The sequence below is a fragment of the Rutilus rutilus genome, assembly GCF_951802725.1.
Source record: "Rutilus rutilus genome assembly, chromosome: 25".
NCBI classification, from domain to species: Eukaryota; Metazoa; Chordata; class Actinopteri; order Cypriniformes; family Leuciscidae; genus Rutilus; species Rutilus rutilus.
Window position 1 is genome coordinate 16,448,116 of NC_140229.1, and position 24,629 is coordinate 16,472,744.

Below are 24,629 nucleotides of genomic sequence, written 5' to 3' on the forward strand. Positions count from 1 at the left end.
GATTCACCTATAGTTCATTTAGATATGGTGGGCTATTTTAAACTAATTTTTATAAAATACACGATGACTTCACTTTCTGACGCAATTACCTTTAGCATGTATAATAATTTTTGTTTATAGCAATAGAGACTGCACTTACCGGTTTCAGGCATCCCGGAGTTGTTGCTCGCTTTCTCAATAGAAAAGTAAAACGTTGACAATAACCTGGTCTCACAAGGTTTCAAGTAAACACACTCTCCAGCAGTGGGGTAGGCTGTCTGTAAACAACATTAATGATTATGGATGTCAAGTACATAATTGACTGAGGAGGTGGACGCAGGAGGTTTATCTTTCCCAGTGGGGTTAATCAGGTTAAGTACAATGTTGGCATATGTGCTTGACGCTAATCCTGCCTAATCTGAGGACATTATCTTGATACATATCTGAAAGGTGGAAAGATTAATGCTTCAGAAACAAAAATGCAAACCAGAGATGTGACAAGAATATGTTATCTGGATTAAAAATGACTTTATGTTCCTGGCTCACGTGCCTGTGGGAAAGGACTCCTCATCCTCTTGGGGATTTTCTTATACTTCATCGGATATGACTTATCAGCAAGCCCTTGAACAAAACCTCTGAGACTAATTCAAATTTCATGGCGTCTTCTAAAATAAACATACATGTTAGAAATGAATGTGTACTGTAATGCAACCACGTGTTTCTATCTCTCTTTCTCTTTGCATCATTCTCATTCACTTAAATCCTAAAGAACGACCTGATTTGGGGGTTTTTGAATGCTATATATATATACATATATATATGGACATGTGATTGTGGTGGCTGAATGGTTCAGGATGTGGGCTGCATGCTTACACAAGGGTGGCAGGATCAATCTGTAGCGATGACAAGACTTGAGCATTAACATTGGCACAATGTTAATAAGTTATATAGTTACAGTACTAATAACACACAGCCGATCCTTGACAAAAGCCATAAGGCCCACAAAACAGCTTACTCTGGGCTTAAAAAACGCACGCTTAGACAAGAATAGACGCCTAATCAACATGTATAGCAGCCAATCAAAGTTGGCTTTTACATGACAGTAAGGGACAAGTTTATCGCAAATAGATTATACTACAAAAAAGAATGGCAATTAATGTTATTCCAAAAACAAATCCAAAAACAACCAAAGTAGAAGATCTGCATAAACCAGAAGGAGCGGATATAAGTTGTTTATGCAAGATTAAGCTAACGTGATCACCAAACATTCAAAAGCAAATATAAATTTAAATTGCCTAAAGTTAGAGAAATGTCGAACCCAGGAAGAGGTATAGGACTGTGCAAGCTTTAGGGGTGTTGATGTTTTGATTATTGTTCTGAATTCGATCCGGATGACGTGATTTTCTAAGCTTTTTGTTTGAAATGTTTATGATATATTGACTGTTTACATATTCATACAACAAAATATTCTGAGGGGCATAAAAGTTTTGTGAAAATGATCAAAAATGCTGGCTCTGACTAGCAACTTAAATATTTAACATTGGTCGGGAATGAGTTGATAATAGTGTGCCAAACCGCATATAGAAAACATATAGAAAAGAAATATTCCTGGAAGTTTGGTGAAGTCAGCCAATCAGATTAGAGCTTGTTATATTGAGAAAGTGCTAACCAGTTTTGTGAGCAATAGCATCAGATGAGTGGACGGTCAGCTAGTGCAGTGCTTCTCAAACCCGTCCTGAGGACCCTCCACCATTGCATATTTTCTCCCTTATCGGACACACCCAATTCAAGTTTTGCAGTCTGTACAAGTGAGTTAGTGAGTTGAAACAGGTGTGCTAGTAGAGGGAGACATACAAAATGTACAGTGGTGGGGGGTTCCCAGGACAGGTTTGAGCAGCACTGAGCCAGTGCATTGCCTGAGGCTACTCAACTTTGGCCCTCAAGGGTATGTTTACTCAACAACGATGTATTAAAAACAGAAAAGTTTATCCTTTACGTTTTTCGCGCACAGGTGACAACATGGTCAAAACGATCGTCGTTCGCATGGATCCGCGAAAACTATTAAAAACGCTGTATAATGCTGTCAGGTCAGTAGGTGGCGGTGTCACTTTGTAAAGAAACACTACACTCCAATAGACTGAACATGTAACACGCATGCGCGCATGACGTCACCGTTTTCACAAATTCGCATATTTAACGTTTAAATGGAGACAATAACGGTATCGGTTTCAAAAACTTGCACTTTAAAACCTGTTTTCAAAAGTTTGTATTTTCAGGCCCCCAAAATGCCATTGATGTGCAAATGAACAACCAAAACACATCAAATGTTTTCGGTTTTTAGTTTAAAACGGTGTCGTGTAAACTCTGCAGAAAAGTGGGCCTCAAGGGTCAGAGTTGAGAACCGCTGGGCTACGGTATAAAAACAGAACAGATAAACAAGTGTGCGAAAAAGTAAAGCGTTTGCTTTTATATTATTTGTAACAGAAAAGGCAAACAATCAGGCTAAAATCCTTTCTCATTTACCGTCAACATTCAGCAAATGCACATCTAAATCATTTAAACAAATCTCTGAATATCTAATAAACATCTAATTTCACAAAGCTTGCAGATTTAATCGAATCGTGATATCTTGTGAAGTGTGCATTTGTAGCCTGCATTAACGTGTTACTTTGAGTGACGCTTGGTCCCTGCGAATTATAAAATATAAAATATTCATTTAAAAATATGCTGTGCTATATCCAGTTGCCCACTGTGTCATATTCATATTGTTTTCACTGTGTGCTGTTTGTAAAATTAGCGGTAGGCTACCTTGTCTTTATTTAAAAAAAAATATGATTACCAGTGCGCACAAAATTACCAGATTACTGAGTGCCCTGTTAGAGTGTTTACTTCCTTTTCAGAGGTGGACAAAGTACACAACTTCCTTACTTGAGTGAAAGTACAGACACCACTGGAAAAATATTACTCCGTTACAGGTAAAAGTTGTAAATACCTATTTTTACTTAAGTAAAAGTACTGAAGTACTCATTTTTAAAAGTACTTAAGTATCAAAAGTAAAAAGTAAATGTCAATGCACTGTTTTATTATTGTTGTATGTAATACTTACAAGTACCTTATGCCTCTAAATCTACGCTTGCCTACCCTCATATCAATATCACATTTCCAGTAGTGGGATTGAATGTGAGATCGAATAAGTCACTCAATAACGTCCACAATGGTTTCAGACATACAAATGGCTGTTCCCTCAAATAGTGCCCTATTTAAAGTTTTTTGGCTTTTAGTATGAATATTTTAGCCTTACTGTTATCTATAAGCTAGTGTGCACCAAAACAATGACAAAATTTGCATTTAGAAGACCAAACCCAACGTTGAAAAGGAAAATCAGGTTATTGGATTCTGACATTTTCATTTTCACGTTGACGTCAATCTGACGTCGGGTTTTGATGTCATTCTGACGTTGGGTTCTGACGTCAACCCGACTTTCATTTCCAACCAAAACGCGACCAAAATCATCCCCTGACTGACATTACTAAATTCTACTCAAGGTCCGTAGAAATGTAGTGGAGTAAAAAGTATGATATTTGTCTTTCAAATGTGGTGAAGGTAAAGTAAAAATAATACTCAAGATTCTCAAAAAGTGTACTTAAGTACAGTACTCAAGTAAATGCACTTTGTTACTGTCCACCTCTGATGTTCAAAAACTTGCACTTTAAAACCTGTTTTCAAAAGTTTGTATTTTCAGGCCCCCAAAATGCCATTGATGTGCAAATGAACAACCAAAACACATCAAATGTTTTCGGTTTTTAGTTTAAAACGGTGTCGTGTAAACACTCAATAACGTCCACAATGGTTTCAGACATACAAATGGCTGTTCCCTCAAATAGTGCCCTATTTAAAGTTTTTTGGCTTTTAGTATGAATATTTTAGCCTTACTGTTATCTATAAGCTAGTGTGCACCAAAACAATGACAAAATTTGCATTTAGAAGACCAAACCCAACGTTGAAAAGGAAAATCAGGTTATTGGATTCTGACATTTTCATTTTCACGTTGACGTCAATCTGACGTCGGGTTTTGATGTCATTCTGACGTTGGGTTCTGACGTCAACCCGACTTTCATTTCCAACCAAAACGCGACCAAAATCATCCCCTGACTGACATTACTAAATTCTACTCAAGGTCCGTAGAAATGTAGTGGAGTAAAAAGTATGATATTTGTCTTTCAAATGTGGTGAAGGTAAAGTAAAAATAATACTCAAGATTCTCAAAAAGTGTACTTAAGTACAGTACTCAAGTAAATGCACTTTGTTACTGTCCACCTCTGCTTTTTATTCACATATTCACAAATAGTTAAATGTCCCCTAGTATAAACATGTCAATGATCAGCAGAAATGAAGCTTATCTTTATCTGTGAGGCCTGTGTCCATCCTGCTCCGTAGACATTCAGACCAGAGAAGCTCTGATAAAATGCCACCATCGGATCAGGGAGCCTGATAAATGTCAGTAAACTCCAAGTTTACTCGAGTCAAAGACATAACTTTGGATAAAAGAACAGGATGATATTTAGAGGCAGAAAACAGAAGAACTCTGTACTTGACAGAAAAGATAACCCTCAAAGTATACGTATACTACTGATTGATGTTGTATCTACAACTTTTGCTTTCCAATAAATTATAGCCAGTAAAGTTTTAGACTATTAACATCAATATTAGCGAGTAGTAAATGTAGAGATGTTTATACGTTTTTTTGCTAGATGTTTAGAACTGAATCGTTTTCATAAAGGTCTTGTATAATATAGGCCAGGCCTATTATACTCCAACACAACAACAACAAAAAAGAATAAACGTCTGTGGTAAATTCTGCATAATTATAATCATGCAATTTAAACTTAATTAAATATAATTAACTTGAACATAATCTTTATGGTGATTTGCAATGTAATCATCCATTTCTCCACTCAGTGCTAATATCCAATTCAGTAATAGTAGTCATCAATTATGGAGTTTTTATATAAAGTGAAGAACTGGGTATTATGAATGCTAAAGTACACTGATAAAACGTTAACAGTTACTGATCCGATATAAGCCCCACTGGTAACAGGGCCCAACAACAGCCACCACATCAAAAGCCAATCTGATCAGTTACACTGTCCTGTCAACCAGGAGTGTTTCAGAATTGTCCCTATATTTTGATATTCTTTTTTGATAATGTTATGGATATGGATATAAATAGTTTTCACCTCCAGTACAGCATCCATGACAAACTTTGTATGCAATAAAAAAGCTGCTTCATTGTTGAAACGGCATTGGATATTTGGTAAATAACCTCATCCAGCATTTATTTTATTTTTTCTGTCCTAAAGTATCCCGTTGCCATTTCAAAGTGAGAAATCAAATGATTCGGTGCGTGAGTGAACAGTCTGAATCGCTACATTTTCCCAAACCTGTTTAACCGTTACATCAAAAAAGTGTTTCATTCACAAAATAGGCCTATTATCAGGGGAAATGATTCTGTCAGTATTGAATGGTCAGTATGGTAATCTGTCCACTGTCAGACAAGGATTTATCAGTACTAATATTTTACAGGGTCACAGTATTTCACAGGGCCAAGTGACACTCCTGATGCAACATTTTGCGGTTGCACTATTTTACAGTACGTGTACGCCTACTTACAGTGTACTTACCCAAGAAGGTACTGGGTAATCTACATAGGTTAGGTAGTTTAGGTTTAGGAGTAGGTTCAGGGTTAGTACCTAATTATTATTACGTTTATTGTAATCACTATAATAAGTAGGTCTACGTATAGTATACTATGTACATGGAGAACAGGACTGTAAAATGAAGTGCTACCCATTTTACTATATGTTTGTATACAGTAGATTCACAGAGTGTTTTATTGTACAAATAGGCTATTCACTAACAAAAAAGTACAATGGCACTAACTTTTTAAATACCATGTAAATATCATATATCTCATCAGAGCACCATCATAGCCTAGCCTAGCTAAAAACACTTTAACTTGATGTTAAACAAACTTAACTTGATGTCAACCTACGAGTACTTCAGGTAACCGCTCTTAGTTTCAGAGATGTTTATCTACTGTTTCATCGAATTTTTAGATACAGTAAGTTAGTTGTTTTAAAAGTGACAGAGTAAAAGTGAAAGTGTGCCTTTATTTTGAATTCATTGCACGCGCTTTATATCATCCGCCCCGCTTTTACAGTCAGTCAGATCATTAGGCTACTGAAAGAAACGAGGGAAATGTGTTGGGAACGTTGTTGGTATCGTGAAACTGTTAAAGAATTGGCAGTGGCGTATACAGTGTGAGTGTGTGTCTCGTTACTGATAAGAACGGACAGTTATAAAGTGAGCATGCCGGAAGATTTTCCTTTCAGCCAATGCAGCCTTTCCCACAGCAAACAACAGAGGAGAAATCCACAATGATTGGAGGCAGCTGACTCAAAGACATGACCGAAGTTCACATTAGTGACATATTATTCAACTGTTGTGGTGACGAAGCATTTCTTTTCGAAAGGCCTTCAAAATGGGGGATTATGCTCGCTAAATCTCCGCAGTAAACAGCTTTGTGTGTGTAGTGTGTGAGAGTGATTACCGGCGGTGAGTTTTCCGATCCAGAACAGGTAATTGCTTCTGACTCATATGAGACCTGCAGGTTTGCTGATAAATGTACTGCGCATGCGCACATGTGTCAAGATATAAATCATTGTTTATTTATATAAATTACGAAAAATTATATAACATTGGAAGGTAAAATACTTTTGGATTTATTTTATTCTGTTTATTTCTGTGTCGGTTTTCGTGTAGCTCTGGAGAATGGAGCGGAGGAGTAGAGCTCGAGTAGCGGTGATAGGGGCAGGTCCGACAGGACTTTGCGCCGCTCGACACATCCTGTCTAGACCCGAGACCTTTGATCCACCCGTGGTCTATGAAATGACTGATCATTTTGGTGGGACCTGGTTCTATGAGGAACAAGTTGGCCCACATGACAATGTGTATCCCATCCACAGCAGTATGTATAGGGACCTCAGGTAGAGAGCAATACATTGTGCATAATCCTGCTGAGAATAAAGGCATTTTAAACCTTGTGGTTTTCATCACTTTTCGGCTGGTTTAGACTAGTCTAGATTGTCTGATCTCCCAGACTGACAATCTGAACCCTATTAAAGTTGCCATGAAATGGAAGTTGCAATAGTTTTCCAACTCCCCCTCTTTGGATGTAATGGGTGGAGCTTGACTTAAATTAGGTTTAGGGATAGGGTTATGGGTAGAGTTAAGGTGTGGCTGGACTGTCAAGCTCCACCCATTTTCTCTGTATTGAGCAGCCTTTTCTTCCCTGTTGTGATGTATTCCAAGTGAAACAATTTCTCAAACAAGAAAAAATGTGGGGCGGGACTTGATTTTACCCATCTGTTATTGATTGGATCGTTGGATTGCAGTTGTTTACTCTTGCTGTTTTTTATTTTTATTTTTATTAAAGATTATGAGGGCACGTGATTTAAAAATATATAAATAAGGATGTGCATGGATTAATCATTTATAAAAAATATTTCATTAAAAAAACAAGAATTGTCCATTTTGATTTCATGGTGACTTTAAGCAAATATCCTACCAAAATGATGTTCTCCTCTATTAATAAGCGCACACCAACAAAACAAAGTCAGTAATAGACAGACCTGACCAAGCTGTCAGAACAGACCAGCAAACCAGTCTCGGTTTAAGATGTGTCTTTTTATTTTGAGCAGGGAATTTATTTGTTTATTTGTTTTTCATTTGTGTCCAATTTTTGTATAAATTTGGTATTATAAAATCCCATATCTGTTTTAAAGAACCAATTTGCCTAAGGAGGTTATGATGTTCCCTGAATTTCCCTTTGATGACCACCTGCCTTCTTTTTTGCACCATACGTCGGTTCAGCGGTATTTGGAAAAATACTGTGAGAGATATGACATCGCCCGTCATATCAAGGTATGTGATTGTCTTTAAGATAAATTATATGTCTGTAATGAAACTTAATCAGTCTCCTGCTGATTTTTTCTTTTAATGCAAGAAATGTGGGTTGACAATACATTTTTAGATTTATTAAAGCCTAAACCAGGAGACAAACCATCCAGAGTGTTGTTATAAACCAGTCCATCACCATTCCTATGACTGTTTATTTTGCAGACTTAAACATAATGTCTCTAGATATTTGAGTATATGAGAACTGATGGTATGGGTAGTGTAGTATACAAAATTAAAGAGTTAGTTCACCCAAAAATGAAAATTCTGTCAGTATTTACTCACCCTCATGTTGTTCCAACCCCTTAAGACTTTCGTTCATCTTCGGAACGCAAATTAAGATATTTTTAATGAAATCTGAGAGCTGGATCACTCCTCCATAGGCTTCTATGGGATCGAAACTTGCCGGCCCAGAAAAGTTAGGAAAGACATCGTTAAAATAGTCCAAATGACTACAGTGGCTCAACCATAAGTTTATCAAGCGACGAGAATACTAGCTCTCAGATTTCATCAAAAATATCTTAATTTGTGTTCCGAAGATGAACGAAAGTCTTACGGGGTTGGAACGACATGAGGGTGAGTTTCATTTTTGGGTGAACTAACCCTTTAATAGTGATGTTTTTTCACACAGTGTGGCATTTAACAGACAATATGGATAAATCATCAGGTGACAAAGGCATGTGTCCATGTATTCTAAGTCTGAGAAAGCAATGCCATTAAAAATGTCTGGTATTACATCTCTTTTCATAGTTGCTGGAACATGATCATAGTCCTCCTACATAAAACTCTATATAAACTGTATTAGTTGAGTATCAACAGCTATTAGGGTAAAATTGTTCATCAACTAGTGGCCAGAAAGTTGAGATCATACTGATTGCCTATTGATCAGGGTTGTAGGGGCCGCTGACCTCTGCTTGTCAGACAAAGACATCAGCATCACCACAAAAATCGAAAGACCCGTCAAGTGTGTTTAGAAGCCACAGTAGAAACGTTTCTCAGTATTAGTATTTTTCTTACCAACAGAAGCAAGAATATTGCTTATGACAGACTGCTTTGTCCCTCACAGTTCAACACCACGGTGGAAAAGGTGAAGCCCGTCTCCATGGAGACGGAGACGGGGGGAGCAGTGACGTGGGAGGTAATTTCGCACCGCACATGTGGAGACCGGAACACGCAGACGTTCGACTCAGTGTTCGTCTGCAACGGGTGAGGAATGCCATCTTAAAGAGTCCTTTTATCTCCCAGACATGCTCAAATGGACACAATTGCATCTAATCTCCAATTGCAGCTTCGCAGCGATGTTCTAAATGCATAGCATTATTCAAATAGTGGCATGTTCATTTACCCTATAATATTCCCAGAGGCTTTTATCTCGCTGAATTCTCTCAGAGGTGATGTGAATGGGTATTATGTTATGCATTCATGTGGCATTTGTGTGAGGGAATTCAGAAGACCACAGGAGCCCTTAGCATCTCAGCGCTGACTCATATTTCCTTCCTCTTTCTGCAGGCATTACTCCGACCCCCACCTGCCCTACATTCCTGGAATAGAGCATTTTGAAGGTACAACAAATGATCACTGATCACTACAAATGCATAACCCTAAAAGCCCCAACTATTAGTCTCATTACACCCCTGCATCTCCACTTTTTTTCTCTCTGCCTCTCATCTTCTTATACATTTCTCTTTGCCTTCTCCCGCTGCTGTTTTGCAGGGAAAGTCTTACACAGTCACTCGTACCGCTATCCAGAGCCCTTCGCCAACAAGTCCGTTGTGGTCTTGGGGGCCAGAGCATCTGGTGTGGACATTTCCATTGAGTTAGCCCAAGTTAATGCTCGGGTTTGTGGCTTAACTTCTTTTTTCTTTTTCTTTTTTTACAATATTACATAACCATTTTAAGTGGCTTTTTTTTTGGTTGTGAATTAGAGGGTTGTTCTCCCAAAAATGAAAATCTGTCATTATCCCGCCGAAGTATTCTTTTTTCATCCGTGAAACACAAAAGATGTCAGTTTGTGCAGCTCTGAATGATGACAAATGCTGTGCTCCAAAAAATTACCAAAAGCAAGTCTATTCAAGTCCATTAAAGCAGTGTTATTTAGCATAATTGATATGCTATTTTATATATATATATATATACACTCACCTAAAGGATTATTAGGAACACCATACTAATACTGTGTTTGACCCCCTTTCGCCTTCAGAACTGCCTTAATTCTACGTGGCATTGATTCAACAAGGTGCTGAAAGCATTCTTTAGAAATGTTGGCCCATATTGATAGGATAGCATCTTGCAGTTGATGGAGATTTGTGGGATGCACATCCAGGGCACGAAGCTCCCGTTCCACCACATCCCAAAGATGCTCTATTGGGTTGAGATCTGGTGACTGTGGGGGCCATTTTAGTACAGTGAACTCATTGTCATGTTCAAGAAACCAATTTGAAATGATTCGAGCTTTGTGACATGGTGCATTATCCTGCTGGAAGTAGCCATCAGAGGATGGGTACATGGTGGTCATAAAGGGATGGACATGGTCAGAAACAATGCTCAGGTAGGCCGTGGCATTTAAACGATGCCCAATTGGCTCTAAGGGGCCTAAAGTGTGCCAAGAAAACATCCCCCACACCATTACACCACCACCACCAGCCTGCACAGTGGTAACAAGGCATGATGGATCCATGTTCTCATTCTGTTTACGCCAAATTCTGACTCTGCCATCTGAATGTCTCAACAGAAATCGAGACTCATCAGACCAGGCAACATTTTTCCAGTCTTCAACTGTCCAATTTTGGTGAGCTTGTGCAAATTGTAGCCTCTTTTTCTATTTGTAGTGGAGATGAGTGGTACCCGGTGGGATCTTCTGCTGTTGTAGCCCATCCGCCTCAAGGTTGTGCGTGTTGTGGCTTCACAAATGCTTTGCTGCATACCTCGGTTGTAACGAGTGGTTATTTCAGTCAAAGTTGCTCTTCTATCAGCTTGAATCAGTCGGCCCATTCTCCTCTGACCTCTAGCATCAACAAGGCATTTTCGCCCACAGGACTGCCGCATACTGGATGTTTTTCCCTTTTCACACCATTCTTTGTAAACCCTAGAAATGGTTGTGCGTGAAAATCCCAGTAACTGAGCAGATTGTAAAATACTCAGACCGGCCCGTCTGGCACCAACAACCATGCCACGCTCAAAATTGCTTAAATCACCTTTCTTTCCCATTCTGACATTCAGTTTGGAGTTCAGGAGATTGTCTTGACCAGGACCACACCCCTAAATGCATTGAAGCAACTGCCATGTAATTGGTTGATTAGATAATTGCATTAATGAGAAATTGAACAGGTGTTCCTAATAATCCTTTAGGTGAGTGTATATATATTAATGAATATTTAGAATTTTGTTTTCTTTTTTTATATTTATAAGTTTTTGTATTTTTTTTTGTATTTTTTTTTTTCTTGAAAGAAAAAAAGTTTCTTTTTCTTTCTTTTTTTGAATATGTCTATATAATGTATGTCATTTTTATTTAAATCTTAATTATTTTAGTACTTGAAGTTTAAATAAATGAAAATGAAAAATGTTGCCTTGGCAACTAGCTGAAATAAAAGTTTTATTTTTTATATTATATTTTATTTTAGTTAACGTTTATTAGATTTCATGCAACACATTTTTTTATGGTTTTAGTTTAAGTTAATAATAACTCTGATTCAAAGTCTTTTGAAGTCATAAAAGTATACAGAGCAGTATTTAAATGGTTAGTTCACCCAAAAATGAAAATTCTGTCATCATTTACTCACCCTCAAGTTGTTCCAAACCTCTGCTGAACACAAAAGATATCAAAAAATGTATGGGCCCCATTGACAAATATGCTATGGAAGTCAATTAACTCTTTTGTGTTCAGCAGAAGAAAGATTATTTTTTTTTCTGATAATCTGTTACACTCAAGATGTATGTCACAATAAAGAAAATTATTGTTTCATTGCTACTTTAAACCTTCCCGCTGTGCATTTTTATTGCATCAAAGAGATCAGCATGACTTTTTCTCCTTTGAGTTTCACAAAAGAAAGAAAGACTTAAGGGTTTGGATCAACTTGAGGGTAAATACATTTTAATAAAAACGATTTTACGATTGCCATATCCCTTTAAATCAAATTTTGTTTTGGATTTGTCCATCCTATCCATATCAGTAGTTCAAATGTATAATGTAACACTTGGAACTGGTCTTAGTATCTGTAAGGAGTGAAAAGAGAAGCTGGCCTCTGCTAAAAGTTTTCTCTCTTTCTCATTTTAGGTGATTCTAAGTCATAGCACACCAACTGTGTCCTTACCTCTGCCTCTGGGTATCCAGCAGGCTACCTCTGTTGTTGGGGTCTTGGAGAATGGATCTTTACAGTTCCAGGATGGATCAGTGACCCAGGCTGATATTCTTCTGTTCTGTACAGGATACAACTTTAACTTCCCTTTCCTTTGTCCATCAGAGCTAGGCCTGGACATACAGGCACTTTTTGTGACTCCGCTCTACAAGTACTTGCTGCCCCCTGGCTTCCCGTCGATGTTTTTTATTGGCATTTGCAAAATTATTTGCCCTTTCATACATTTTGACTGTCAGGTGAGCAGAGAAAAAAAAATGGATGGTTTGATTACAGTTTGAATAGTGAATGTGATTCATTCTCACTGTAACATTATCATTTTTATCCATAGGTTCAGTTTGCTCTTGCTGTTTTGGATGGCTCGGTAAAGCTGCCCTCCCAGGCAGAGATGGAGAAGGAGGTGCAGAGAGAGATGCAAAAGAAACTAGACGCAGGTGTGCAGGTGAAGCACTTGCTCCATTTGGACAAGGATCAGTGGGATTATTATCTGGATCTGGCCAGGGTGGCCCGGTTCACACCCCCTCAGCCAGTGTTTCGGAGTCTATATGAAGAGGTGGGCAGACTGAGGAAGAAAGACCCACAGAAATACAGACAGATCAACTATAGGCTCATTGATGCCACACAGTGGGAGATTTTGGAAGCTTCGCCAGAAAAGACTGATTGAGTTTAGCTAGAGTTTGAGGAAAATGAATTGAATTACACAGTTTTCCTGTCATTCCTGAGATGCTTTCTTTTTGTAGGAAAAGAAAGTCTGTAGAAATACTGAAGGAAGAAAATTCTCTTAATGATTCTTAATAATTATACAAAAAAAATTGAGATCAAAGTTAATTTTATCTAATTAACTAATCCGACCAATCACATGGCAGCAGCTCAATGCATTTAGGCATGTAGGTCAAGATGATCTGCTGAAGATGAGCATCAGAATGGGGAAGAAAGGTGATTTAAGTGATTCTGAATGTGGCATGGTTGTTGGTGTCAGACGTGCTGGTTTAAGTACTTCAGAAACTGCTGATCCACTGGGATTTTCACGCACAATCTCTAGGGTTTACAGAGAACGGCCTGAAAAAGAGAAAATATCCAGTGAGTGGCAGTTCTGTGGGCGAAAATGCCTTGTTGACGCCAGACTCAGAGGAGAATGGCCAGACTGATTCGAGCTGATAGAAAGTAACTCAAAAACCACTCATTACAGCCGAGGTCTGCAGAAGGGCATCTCTGAACGCACAACACATTGAATCTTGAAGCAGATGGGCTACAGCAGCAGAACACACACCGGGTGACACTCCTGTCAGCTGAGAACAGGAAACCGAGCTGCAATTCGCACGGGCTCAAGAAAATTGGACAATAGAAGATTGCCTAGTCTGATGAGTCTCAATTTCTGCTGCGACATTCAGATGGTAGGGTCAGAATTTGGTGTAAACAGCATGAAAACATGGATCCATCCTGCCTTGTATCACAAGGGGCTAGGGGTGGTGTGGAGGATATTTTCTTGCCACACTTTGGGCCTCTTAGTACCAAATGAGTATCGTTTAAACGCCACAGCCTACCTGAGTATTGTTGCTGACCATGTCCATCCCTTTATGACCACAGTGTATCATCTTCTGATGGCTACTTCCAGCAAGATAACGCACCACGTCACAAAGCTCAAATCATCTGAAACTGATTTCTTGAACATGACAGTGAGTTCACTATACTCCAATGGCCTCCACAGTCAACAGATCTCAATCCAATACAGCACCTTTGGAGACATGGTGGAACGAGAGATTCATGGATGTGCAGTCGACAAATCTGCAGCAACTGCGTGATGCTATCATGTCAATATGGACCAAAATCCAAGAATTACGGCAGTTCTGAAGGCAAAAGGGGGCCCAACCCAGTACTAACAAGGTGTACCTAATGAAGTGGCCATGATTGAGTGTTTGTATATAATTTACAATGTCTAAATCTATATCCATTTTGTTTTCTTTTATTATTAGCATAACAAATAGAAATCAAATATTAGCACTGACTGAAGTCTACATTTTTTTTTTGTATTTTCTACTTATGTTTTTCTTTTGTTTTAAAGACGGCATACAAGCGCAGGAACTACGCAAGTAATACAGTAGACACATTTGATAGTTCCTGACAAAAAAAAAATAAATAATCATTAAGGTCGATCATTGCCTTCACTAACCCGTATACATAGGCCTACATAAATTGGTCAGTGACATAACACTTCTTTTTTTATGTCCATGTAACTGTCCAGAGATTGTAAAAAAAGAAAGAAATGGGTCTCAAAAGGCTGATATTGCTAGGAAAATTTTTTGGGGGCATTAATATTTTTTCATAATCTCTATTTTTTATAATTTTTTTAAGTCAGTAAAACCATTTTGTCAATAGTGTAAAATATTTACTGCTTAGGCCTACTTGATGGTAACACAATTTTACATTTGAGTCACTAAACCTTTCAAAGTTTTTCTTAATACTCCTTTTATTAATTTTTTTTACTGTTTGATCCTGCAGAATAAAATGATTTCTGATGTTTTTTTGAATGTTTTAGTTTACTACTTTCACCGCATCTTAACTCATGGCAAATCACAACCTCGAGCTCCTCCAGAAATGTGTAAATATTTACATAGAGATGCGATGTGAAGTTTATGTCAGGGTTTAAGAGGATGTGATTTTCCACATAATTGAAGCATTGCATCACAGCTTTCATCAGCAGTGTGAACACGACACAGTCCCGCAGACTTTCCCATCTGCTCGCGGTCTTCATCTCACAACATGTGAAATCGGACACCTACTTTCTCAACCCTTCCCAAATTTCTTATCTGCACTTCCAGCTGTCATTACAACAGCATACAAAACATTCGCGCAATTCAAACTTTAACAGAAGCAACTGACTCCACAAGTTCAGAAGATCGACATCGATAAAAAGTCGCCGTTAGCTTGCGGTTTAAGAAAACAGGAGAAGAAACACGGACGGAGGGCGGGTGGAAAGCCAAATCCAAAGGGGTGTTTCCTCTCCAGCAGAGGAAGCATTGAAGTAGGGAGAAATAATTCACTAAACTGCGCGAAAAGTGTAAATACATTGACGTTTAGGTGACAGTCGCGATGTCGACATCAGTTTTCCGATAAAAGGTGAGTGAATTAATGTCATCAACATCTTTCAGAAAGGAAAACAGGAACTGGAGGGGCTCAGCAGCGATCCAACTTTGTCACTTGTAAATTTAAGTATAAAGTGTAAGATTGATATATATATATAAAAAAAACACTTCCCGAAGATTTGTTTTTAAAGATGCACGTATTAGTCATGCGTCACGAAGCAAACAGAAAAGTTGTTTCACTTTAATGTGACTGGGCTGAGTTGTTTTCTTTGAAAATAATAATTTCCTTTCAAGGTCTGGAATGAAATTAAGTGCCTTAGTGTCTTAATTTAGTCCCTCATGATGTGTAAACAATGACACGACCAATGAAAGGCAGATACCAACGTTTCTGTGTTAATACAGGCATTTTCTCTTGTAGCCTATGTATGTAACTGTACAAAAATGTGGTAAATGTATTTTTCCCCTTCTGTCTCCTCGAGGAGTCTTTTGGCATGTCCCCAGCCATGTTTCCAAATTCTCCCGTGTTAGGAAATCTTCCCCAGTTTGATTGCTAAATTTCAAATTTGCTATAAAACTGTCAACCCTGTTGCTTTAGGCATACATTTAAAGGCCTAACTTTTAAATGCGTAAATAAAATGTATCATAGTTTTCACAAATATTAAGCACCAGCAAAACTGTTTTCAACATTGATCATAAAAAAAATTTCTTGAGCAGCAAATCAGCATATTAGAATGATTTTAATAGGGTCATGCTGCTGAAAAATCTTCTTTGCACCACAGGAATAAAATATATAAAAATAGAAAATCATTATTTTTAGTTGTAATAATATTTCACAGTATTACTGTATACTGTATTTTTGATCAAATAAATCCGTTTGTTCTTAGGTGACCATAAAATACTTTCAAAAACAACTCAATAACAAAATAATCTTACCGACCCAAACTTTTGAACAATATATAGCGTATATTACATTTTAAATCTTGAATTGCCACAACTAACTTTATCACTTAAAGATGTTCTGATAGGATGTTTAAAAATCTTTAAAATAACTTTTTTGTCTTTTAATTTACCCATTTTGTGGAGGGATAACAGATAAATGTACAGTAGCCTACCATTTATCCAGTTTCCAACACTGATAATAAATCAGCATATTAGAATGATTTCTGAAGGAACATGTGACACTGAAGACTGGAGTAAATAAATTATATTTTAAAATATATGAAAATAGAATTAAATTGTAATAATATTTCACAATATTACTGTTTTTTTGTCTGTATTTTCAAATCAAATAAATGCTGGCTTGATAAGCATAAGAGACTTCTTTCAAAAACAATTTTTATTTTTATTTTACTGTACTTACTTTACTGTTCTTAATTATTTTTATTTAATTATGTTTTTCATTTTGTGGCATTAAATGCATGTGGAAATGAATGTGCTTTTAGCCTGTCTATGCTGGACTAGCATAACTCTCCAACGGATGGAGGAGAATCCAGACAGCGACAGGCATTTTGAGAGGACCACAGATGACCCCTCACCCTCCGGCCAGAGGACCAAACAGAAGAGTGAGGAGACCCCCCTGGGTGATCACGACCTACCCATCATGCAGTGGGAGGATTTAAGTTTACGGATTGCAGAGCTAGAAAGGCAGGAAGAGGAAAGAAGGACAAAGGCAGAAGTAACATTTTATATATACACTACAACACAAAGTTTGGAAGTTTTTTAATGTTTGCTGCATTTACTTGACCTAAAATACAGTCAAATATTTCTTATTATTATCAATGTTGACCTTGTGTTTTAGAGTCTGGGTTTATCAGAGCGAGACAGAATACTTGGATGCTGGACAGGGTCAAAACACCATTCACTCCACCGGGAGCCATGGGCAGATGAGAACAACTACAGTCCCTGCCGCGTTCCTGTCATATCCTCACGGTATTGCGCATGAGCAGGTTCATAATGTTGAGACGCGTTGTTCTGATGTTTCTATTCAAATGTGCACTGTGTGTTTCCATCGAACAGATTTAATAGTCCTAAAAATCTTCAGCTCTGTTTCATCAACAACAGTGAGAGCGAGGGGGAGGATGACGAAGGAGCATCTAGCAAAGAGGTGGGAGCAGATAGTCGTGATAGTAGCTTCGCTGAGTTTCCTAAAGTTGTATCTCAGGTCATGATTTATGACGCAGCAAAAAAGCATTAGGTTTTTGTCATCCTCAGAGCTCATGTGAGGCGGAGGTACGTGGGAGTTGCTCTCTGGGACTAAAACAGGAAGTGAAAACAGCTCTCAGGGCTCTCAGAGACAAGCTATTGGCCGAACAGAAAGAGAAAGAGGTGAGGGGTTTCAAAGGCATAGTTCACCTAAGAGTATGGTCTGTCTGTCTTCCGTGGAACACAAAAGGAGATGTTTTAAAAGTGGAGCTTGTAATGGGGACTGAAGCTTTCAAGTTTCAAAATTGATTCAAAAGCACCATAAAAGTATCATTCAAGGCATCTACTTTTGTGTTCCACAGTATAAAGTTAGACAGGATCACATAAGTAGATGATGACGGAAAAGTGGCCTTGTTTCCAGAAGTAATTTTCTCTTTCATGTTCTTCTTCTTCTTCAAAAAAAAACTTCAATAAAGAGTACCTGTCATGAACCAAACCAACCAGCTCTGGGATGAGTCACATTTCATTTGAATTATATAATATAGCAATATTTTATCTCTTATGCTCAACAAGGCTGCATTTATTTGATCAAAATTACAACAAAAACAGTATTATTGTGAAATATTATTACAATGTCGAAAAAAAATGGTTTTAAAAATGGTATTTATTGCTAGGGGTGGGTCAAAATATCGACAGGGCGATATATCGTTGTCCTCCTTCGTGCGATACGATAATCGGTACGCCGGCGCCAAATATCAATATTTTAATTAATAACCGAGCACTTACACAGGTATGCACAGGAGCGTTTGAAAGCAGTCGTCTATCAGCGGATCCCTAATATATCCTTATAGACGCGTCAAAGATGTCTATTTACAACATGTTTCTGAAGCGTTGATCATTGTAGCCAATCACAGACATATATGTTGAGCGCGTGAACACAGTGACCAATCAGAGGTGTTTAAGAATCCGCTCAAAAGTGCTCAAAATGCTAAGGGGAAATGCTAGTATCGTCACGTTTTTAAAAATTTAAAACACCCAAGTCGGTACCTTTGACAACACTATTCCCAGATTTATTTTAAGGAAGCTGGTAAACACTGAGATGTTCCCAGGTTTAAATAAAAGAGGTTGGCAAATTTTGAAATGTACCAGATTTCTATAAAACAAATCGATAAGCAGTTAAATGTGTCAGTTTACACACAAAGAAAAGTTTAAGCTTTTAAAAAGTATAAGCTTAAAATGTTAAATGAACGAGTTTTACTTCTGCAATGTTGCTGTGGTACTTGCGCCTTTAAAGGGATAGTTCACTTTGAAATTAATTTTTGATATGTTTTAGCTTACCTCAAGGGCATCCAAGATGTAGGTGTCTTTGTTTCCGCAGTAGTTTCAATTTTGATATTTTTAGGTCAAACCGTTCTTGTCTGTCAGTCATATAATGCAGGTCTATGGTCACTGTCTCAAAACACAAGTACAGAGTCCAAATTAAAACAATTCCCCATCGTCCAAATTAAACAATTCCCCATCGTAAGTACACATTGATGGCCTAAGACACGAAATGAGCGGTTTGTGTGAGAAAACGAACAGTATTTATATCGTTGTTATCTCTTGAACACAGCACACGTCCAAATGATCTGACGGCGCGGGCGGGTATAGATATATACATAGATGTCGCCTTGGCTACGGTTTCGTTCCAATGAACTGCAGTAGCGAAGGCGACATGTATTTATATATCTATACCCGCCCGCGCCGTCAGATCATTTGGACGTGTGCTGTGTTCAAGAGATAACAACGATATAAATACTGTTCGTTTTCTCACACAAACCGCTCGTTTCGTGTCTTAGGCCATCAATGTGTACTTACGATGGGGAATTGTTTAATTTGGACGATGGGGAATTGTTTTAATTTGGACTCTGTGCTTGTGTTTTGAGACAGTGACCATCGACCTGCATTATATGACTGACAGACAAGAACGGTTTGACCTAAAAATATCAAAAATGAAACTACTGCGGAAACAAAGACACCTACATCTTGGATGCCCTTGAGGTAAGCTAAAACATATTAAAAATTAATTTCAAAGTGAACTATCCCTTTAAGGCAGTGGAGTGTAAGATGTCTGTGTTATTTGAACTTAATCCAGTGGGGGTTTTTTTTGTGCGACTGTCTTTGTGGTCATTCATTTTTCTCGTATTTCTTTTTTTCATATTTTTGTTTTAATTTCAGCAAGAAGTCACCCACAGTAACGTGAACATAAGGAGAAAGATTCTTAGCCTTAGTGATCTGCAGACATGCTCTTTACTGCAGCTGAATGCGCTCAGGGCCTCACTGAATGAAGACATTCAAGGTATGCAAGAACAACATTTTAAATGAAAAATAATTATAATTTCCATTCTTCTTTAAACACTTATCCAAAATGCTTTGGCACCTTTTAAAATGACATTGATACTTACTCACACACTAATTTGATTTGTGCTTTTAGATTTGAGCTCAGAACTGGTGAAACATCTTGTAGTACGAGACCACCTTCGGAATAAGCAAGATGCTTTGCTCCTGGATGTACAGGATATGACGACATTGTGAATGATTTTCATAACTGCAGTCCAAACGTTGGCACTTTCTGAAAGCAGTAATTTACTGTTACTCATCCTGTGGACTAACAAGGCCAGAATATCCTGTTTGTTCTTGAAGAAATGTAGCCCTCAAAGAAACTTTTGCTAAAATGTGAGTCACATTGATTACAGTCACAAGTTTTATTGTGGAAAAAGTGCCTTAATAACAAACCCTAATGGCTCTGATTCATGTCTCATCACTTATGGTTTAGTTTTGCTTCTGTAAATAGAGAATATAACGAGCTGCTGTCAAAGCCATATGTGATCAATAACTGTGATGTATTAATCATCCGTTACAATAAGCATTCCATTGAAATACAGTATTAGTAATCGTCATAAGAATATAAATGGTGTGAATTATGAATGTGCCTTACAACTTTCCTGTGTATCGAACTTATACATGAGAATGAATATCTCAGTGCTAAATATTCACAATAATTTAATAAATCATTTATTTTGTATTTTACACAGAGTTGTCAGCCTTTTTTGTGGAATTGGAAATGCAAGTAGTGGAATCGTGACAATTATGCTATTCATACTCTAAAAAAAATGAAGTGATACTTAAAGTCGGTATGAAACGGAGGTTGCGATAGTCTTTTCTTCTCTATTGTGACTTACATACAGGTGAAACTGCTTCTCGAACAAGAAAAAATGTAGGGCGGGGCTTGATTTTGTCCATCGGGAATTGATTGGATGGTTGTGGTCTGCTATTGGTCGATCTCATGTGAGTGACAGGTTGTCCCGCCCTCACGCAATAAATAAGTCATAAGTCGCTGCAAGAGGGTGGGTAAGTTTGATTAAAGATTAAAAGGCCACATGAATTGAAAAAAAAAAATGGTTTGAGGGGGTACATTAAACAAAAGAAGTTATACATTGTTAAAATGATTTGTACGGATTTGTTTAGCCCTGGTAAGTTTTACATAACGAACCTGTGTGTTGAACATAAATGTACTCAACTGCATGCAGCTCTGCTGACTAACCATTCAAGCACAGTGGATGGCGAGAGAGAGAGAGAGGGCAAAGAGGCGAGACAGAAAAGAAGGAAGCACACAGAATTACTGATTGAGACATGACTAGTAAAATTTTGCAGATCTGGATAGTAAATTGATAAAGTAATTTGTAATCAGAGACTGTACGCAGTGCAGCAAAACGTACACAGCACTGAACTTTTCATCCTGACCTTTTATCAGATGCGTGAAGAAATTAATGCATTTTGGCTGCACATTGGAGTTACCTTTTTTCCTTGACCTTTAAACAGGTAAGATATTTCATATAGATCTATCAAAACAAAACAAACATTGCTTTAATACTTAGTGTGGGGGTGGGAGGGATTGCTTTAAATGAATAAAGATGACCTATATAGTCTTATATATATCTCAATAATACTTTCAAATTTCTCTAGTTTACATTTTCAAACTTTTAATACTCAAATCATGGTGTTTATAATTGATATGCACACTTTTGTGTTGACCTGTATGCTGGATTGGGTTTCCGCTCAGCGATTCTTGTCTGAATGAATGAGTATTAATTATTTACTGGAACATACCTGCAAGAACACATGATACTGTAATACCAAAGCTGCCTCTGTAGTACACAGGAATATTTATTAAGAAACAAACTCAAGTAATTCATGAACCAAACATGGACATTGTCATTAGTGCTTCATGTTATGTAGGTACTATGCATATAGATGAATGCATCAGCCATGTCTTGACATAAATTAGGCATCTTAACACAGTTTTCATTGCAAACGAGGTCAGTTAGGTCAGGAAGTGACGCGTGTTGACACCTCTTAATTTGTGCAAAGACAAACCGCAAAGCAAAAGAACTTGTCTAATACATGGGACACAAAAAAATGGGGGATGGAAAGATGAATGAAGGGTTTACGGAACGGTTTGTTACTGATTGATGGGGCAATAGACCAGAAGAGGCCGAATCAGCATTATAGACAGAGAAAGTTGAAGGGCTGAGTCATTGGTCAACCTGCAGTTTGCTTGGAAATAAACTATAGGACGGACTGCAAACACGAAAGTTCAGATTTACAGTGCAATCACAGTAAAAATATGTAACGTTCATCTGTTTTCTCTATCTCGGAGCGATGTCCTCACAGGATATCCTGAAGGTTGAAGAATGTGGTGCTTCTAGATTGAGTTGAAGAGGTCCAGAGAAGACAGTGATGTGGCTTTGTGGTTACGAGACCAAGGACAGCTGATCATGAAGACCACGGCTTCAGTCTCCAACGCATCAGTGCAGGCAGATGTTCGAAACCACAGCGCGCTGCACAGCTGCAGCATCGACGAGTCCTACAAGTATGTCATCTTGCCTCTGTGCTACTCCTTGACCTTCTTGCTCAGCCTCGTCCTGAACTCCACCGTCCTCCTGCGGTCCTACCGGTGCAAGAGTGGCCGTCAGTGGAACACTTCGCTGATCTACATGGTCAACCTGGCCTCCACGGATCTGATGTACAGCTTCTCACTGCCGTTCCTCGTGGCCAGCTACGTGATGCGTGACCATTGGGTTTTCGGAGACTTCATGTGCAGACTGGTGCGTTTCTTGTTTTACTTCAACCTGTACTGCAGCATCTTCTTCCTCACCTGCATATCCGTCCATCGCTACATGGGCATCTGCCATCCGATCAGAACCATCACCCTGGAGAGCAAGCGGGTGGTTAGAGGCATTTGCGCTGCCGTTTGGGTCGTAGTGTTCGTACTTACGTGCCCCATCGTCCGGTTTGCCAAAACAGGGGATGTTTTGAGGAAACTAGGAGGTGGAGTGAATGAAGGAGTCGGTTCTTGGTCGGAAGGTAGCAGTGATGCTGGAAAAGTCGAGGTGGAGGTTTACAAGAACTGCTGGGATGACGCAATAGACACCGAGTTTTCCGAATACGTGCCTTATGGAATCGTTCTGCACCTTCTGGGCTTCTTTTTCCCTTTTATCGTCATTGCGTGGTGCTATTCGCAGGTGGTGCGGACCATTTTCCTGACGCTACATTCCCAGCCACAGGTGCAGGAGGAAGGGGGAATGTGTGGTGGGGTGGAAGGGGTCAAGGACAGGACGTCCGTGTCCATCTCGGGGTCTCAACACGCGCCGTACCTCAACAGGCGACGCAAGTCCATCAAAACCATCATCGCCATCACCATCCTGTTCGCACTGTGTTTTCTGCCCTTCCACATTACGCGCACGCTCTTCCTGGTCCTCAAGGAAACGAAGGCCGCCGAGTGCCAGACCATGCGGATGGTTTCCATTTGCTACAAGATCACTCGGCCGCTGGCTTCCTGCAATTCGTGGCTCAATGCGCTCCTTTATTTCTTAACAGGAGACAAAAGCTTAGCCTGCTGTGGACGGTCCGACGCCGGTCACAACACCCACCTTCTCTGGCCTTTACAGATTCTTGGAGGACAGAAAGAGGCTGAGGATCAAGAGCAAGAGCAAGGCAATTCACATAAAGCAGACGAAGCTCAGGAAAGTGACTCGAAATCGTCAGGAATAACATAGATGAGGTTGGGAATGCACAAAGGGACAGACCTACTTTAAATGCTCCAGATTTCATATTATTTATTATTCATTAATATTACTGAGTAATTTCACACAATCTTGAGTATTACAGCATGTTTAATGCTAGTATGCGACCGAGCAGTTATAACCAGCCACCTCTTTTAAACATTATGTTTTTGTGTTTGTTTGTTTGTGATGGATATTTGGTGAATAAAAATGTAAAATCAGTAAATATTAATAAAGTAATAATTCATCAAAGTATGAAATTGGCATTTCTCAAACACAGTTATTAATTGCTGAGTGACCAGAAGTGAAGTACTGTTAACAGGCCAAAATAATAAACAAAAGAAACAGGAAGTAAAAAGTTACTAATTTGCATCTTGTGACAATAAAACTGATTCGCTCACACTAATAGCAAGGCATGCCCTGTGTGTTGTAGAGATCCTGAAACGGTTGAATTGCACATTCCTAGTATTTTTAGTATTTTTTAATTTAAGGAATAAATTCTGGAGTGAATAAAAAGTCATTTTAATGCATCTCAAAGATAAAATCACACACTTTGTCTAAATGAAACCTTAAAAGCACCTTGTAATTTATTGTGCTTTATTTATGCTTGAATTTGTAATTCCTCAGCATTCGCCAATTCATAAGCAACACCAGACATTTGCTTTAGGAATGGTACAATAGAATTAACTTCATGAATAATTCTATTTTGTTAAATATGTTTGCCTTAAATACAGTTCTGAAAGAAAATACACACATTCACTATAAATGGTTAATATTGAATATGCAAGAATTCACCATTAAAAATGAAAACCATAGTTGTTGTATATAAATGTCATTCATTAAAATGAGTTAATGCATTAGGTATCATGAACCACAATGAAAATACTTTATAGCATTCATAATACATGTTTAACGTTTTAATTAGTTCATGTATTATAAAAAAAAAACATGAA

General features: G+C 38.2%; 3 protein-coding genes across 4 annotated transcripts; all 3 read left to right on the plus strand.

Annotated features, from left to right (window-relative positions):
• Window positions 1-6,186: 6,186 nt before the first annotated feature.
• LOC311284629 (uncharacterized protein) lies at window positions 6,187-14,689 on the plus strand. Its single transcript, XM_084399786.1, has 8 exons — window positions 6,187-6,617; window positions 6,802-7,025; window positions 7,824-7,962; window positions 9,062-9,201; window positions 9,505-9,557; window positions 9,709-9,833; window positions 12,269-12,586; window positions 12,679-14,689. Exons 2-8 carry the CDS (start codon window positions 6,811-6,813, stop codon window positions 13,009-13,011), a joined length of 1,323 nt encoding a protein of 440 aa, XP_084255912.1. The 5' UTR covers window positions 6,187-6,617; window positions 6,802-6,810; the 3' UTR covers window positions 13,012-14,689.
• Window positions 14,690-15,018: 329 nt separating this feature from the next.
• LOC311284630 (schwannomin-interacting protein 1) lies at window positions 15,019-20,641 on the plus strand. 2 transcript variants are annotated; one of them, XM_084399787.1, is made up of 7 exons: window positions 15,019-15,464; window positions 16,873-17,105; window positions 17,229-17,359; window positions 17,447-17,534; window positions 17,642-17,755; window positions 19,790-19,910; window positions 20,046-20,641. In XM_084399787.1, exons 2-7 carry the CDS (start codon window positions 16,908-16,910, stop codon window positions 20,144-20,146), a joined length of 753 nt encoding a protein of 250 aa, XP_084255913.1. In that variant the 5' UTR covers window positions 15,019-15,464; window positions 16,873-16,907; the 3' UTR covers window positions 20,147-20,641. The 2 variants fall into 2 exon arrangements, with proteins under 2 accessions (XP_084255913.1, XP_084255914.1); XM_084399788.1 differs by having other exon boundaries at window positions 15,324-15,464; window positions 16,873-17,099.
• Window positions 20,642-22,389: 1,748 nt separating this feature from the next.
• On the plus strand, window positions 22,390-23,670 carry LOC311285555 (P2Y purinoceptor 3; the record flags this gene model as incomplete). Its single annotated transcript, XM_084401237.1, has 1 exon — window positions 22,390-23,670. One exon carries the CDS (start codon window positions 22,390-22,392, stop codon window positions 23,668-23,670), a length of 1,281 nt encoding a protein of 426 aa, XP_084257363.1.
• Window positions 23,671-24,629: the final 959 nt, after the last annotated feature.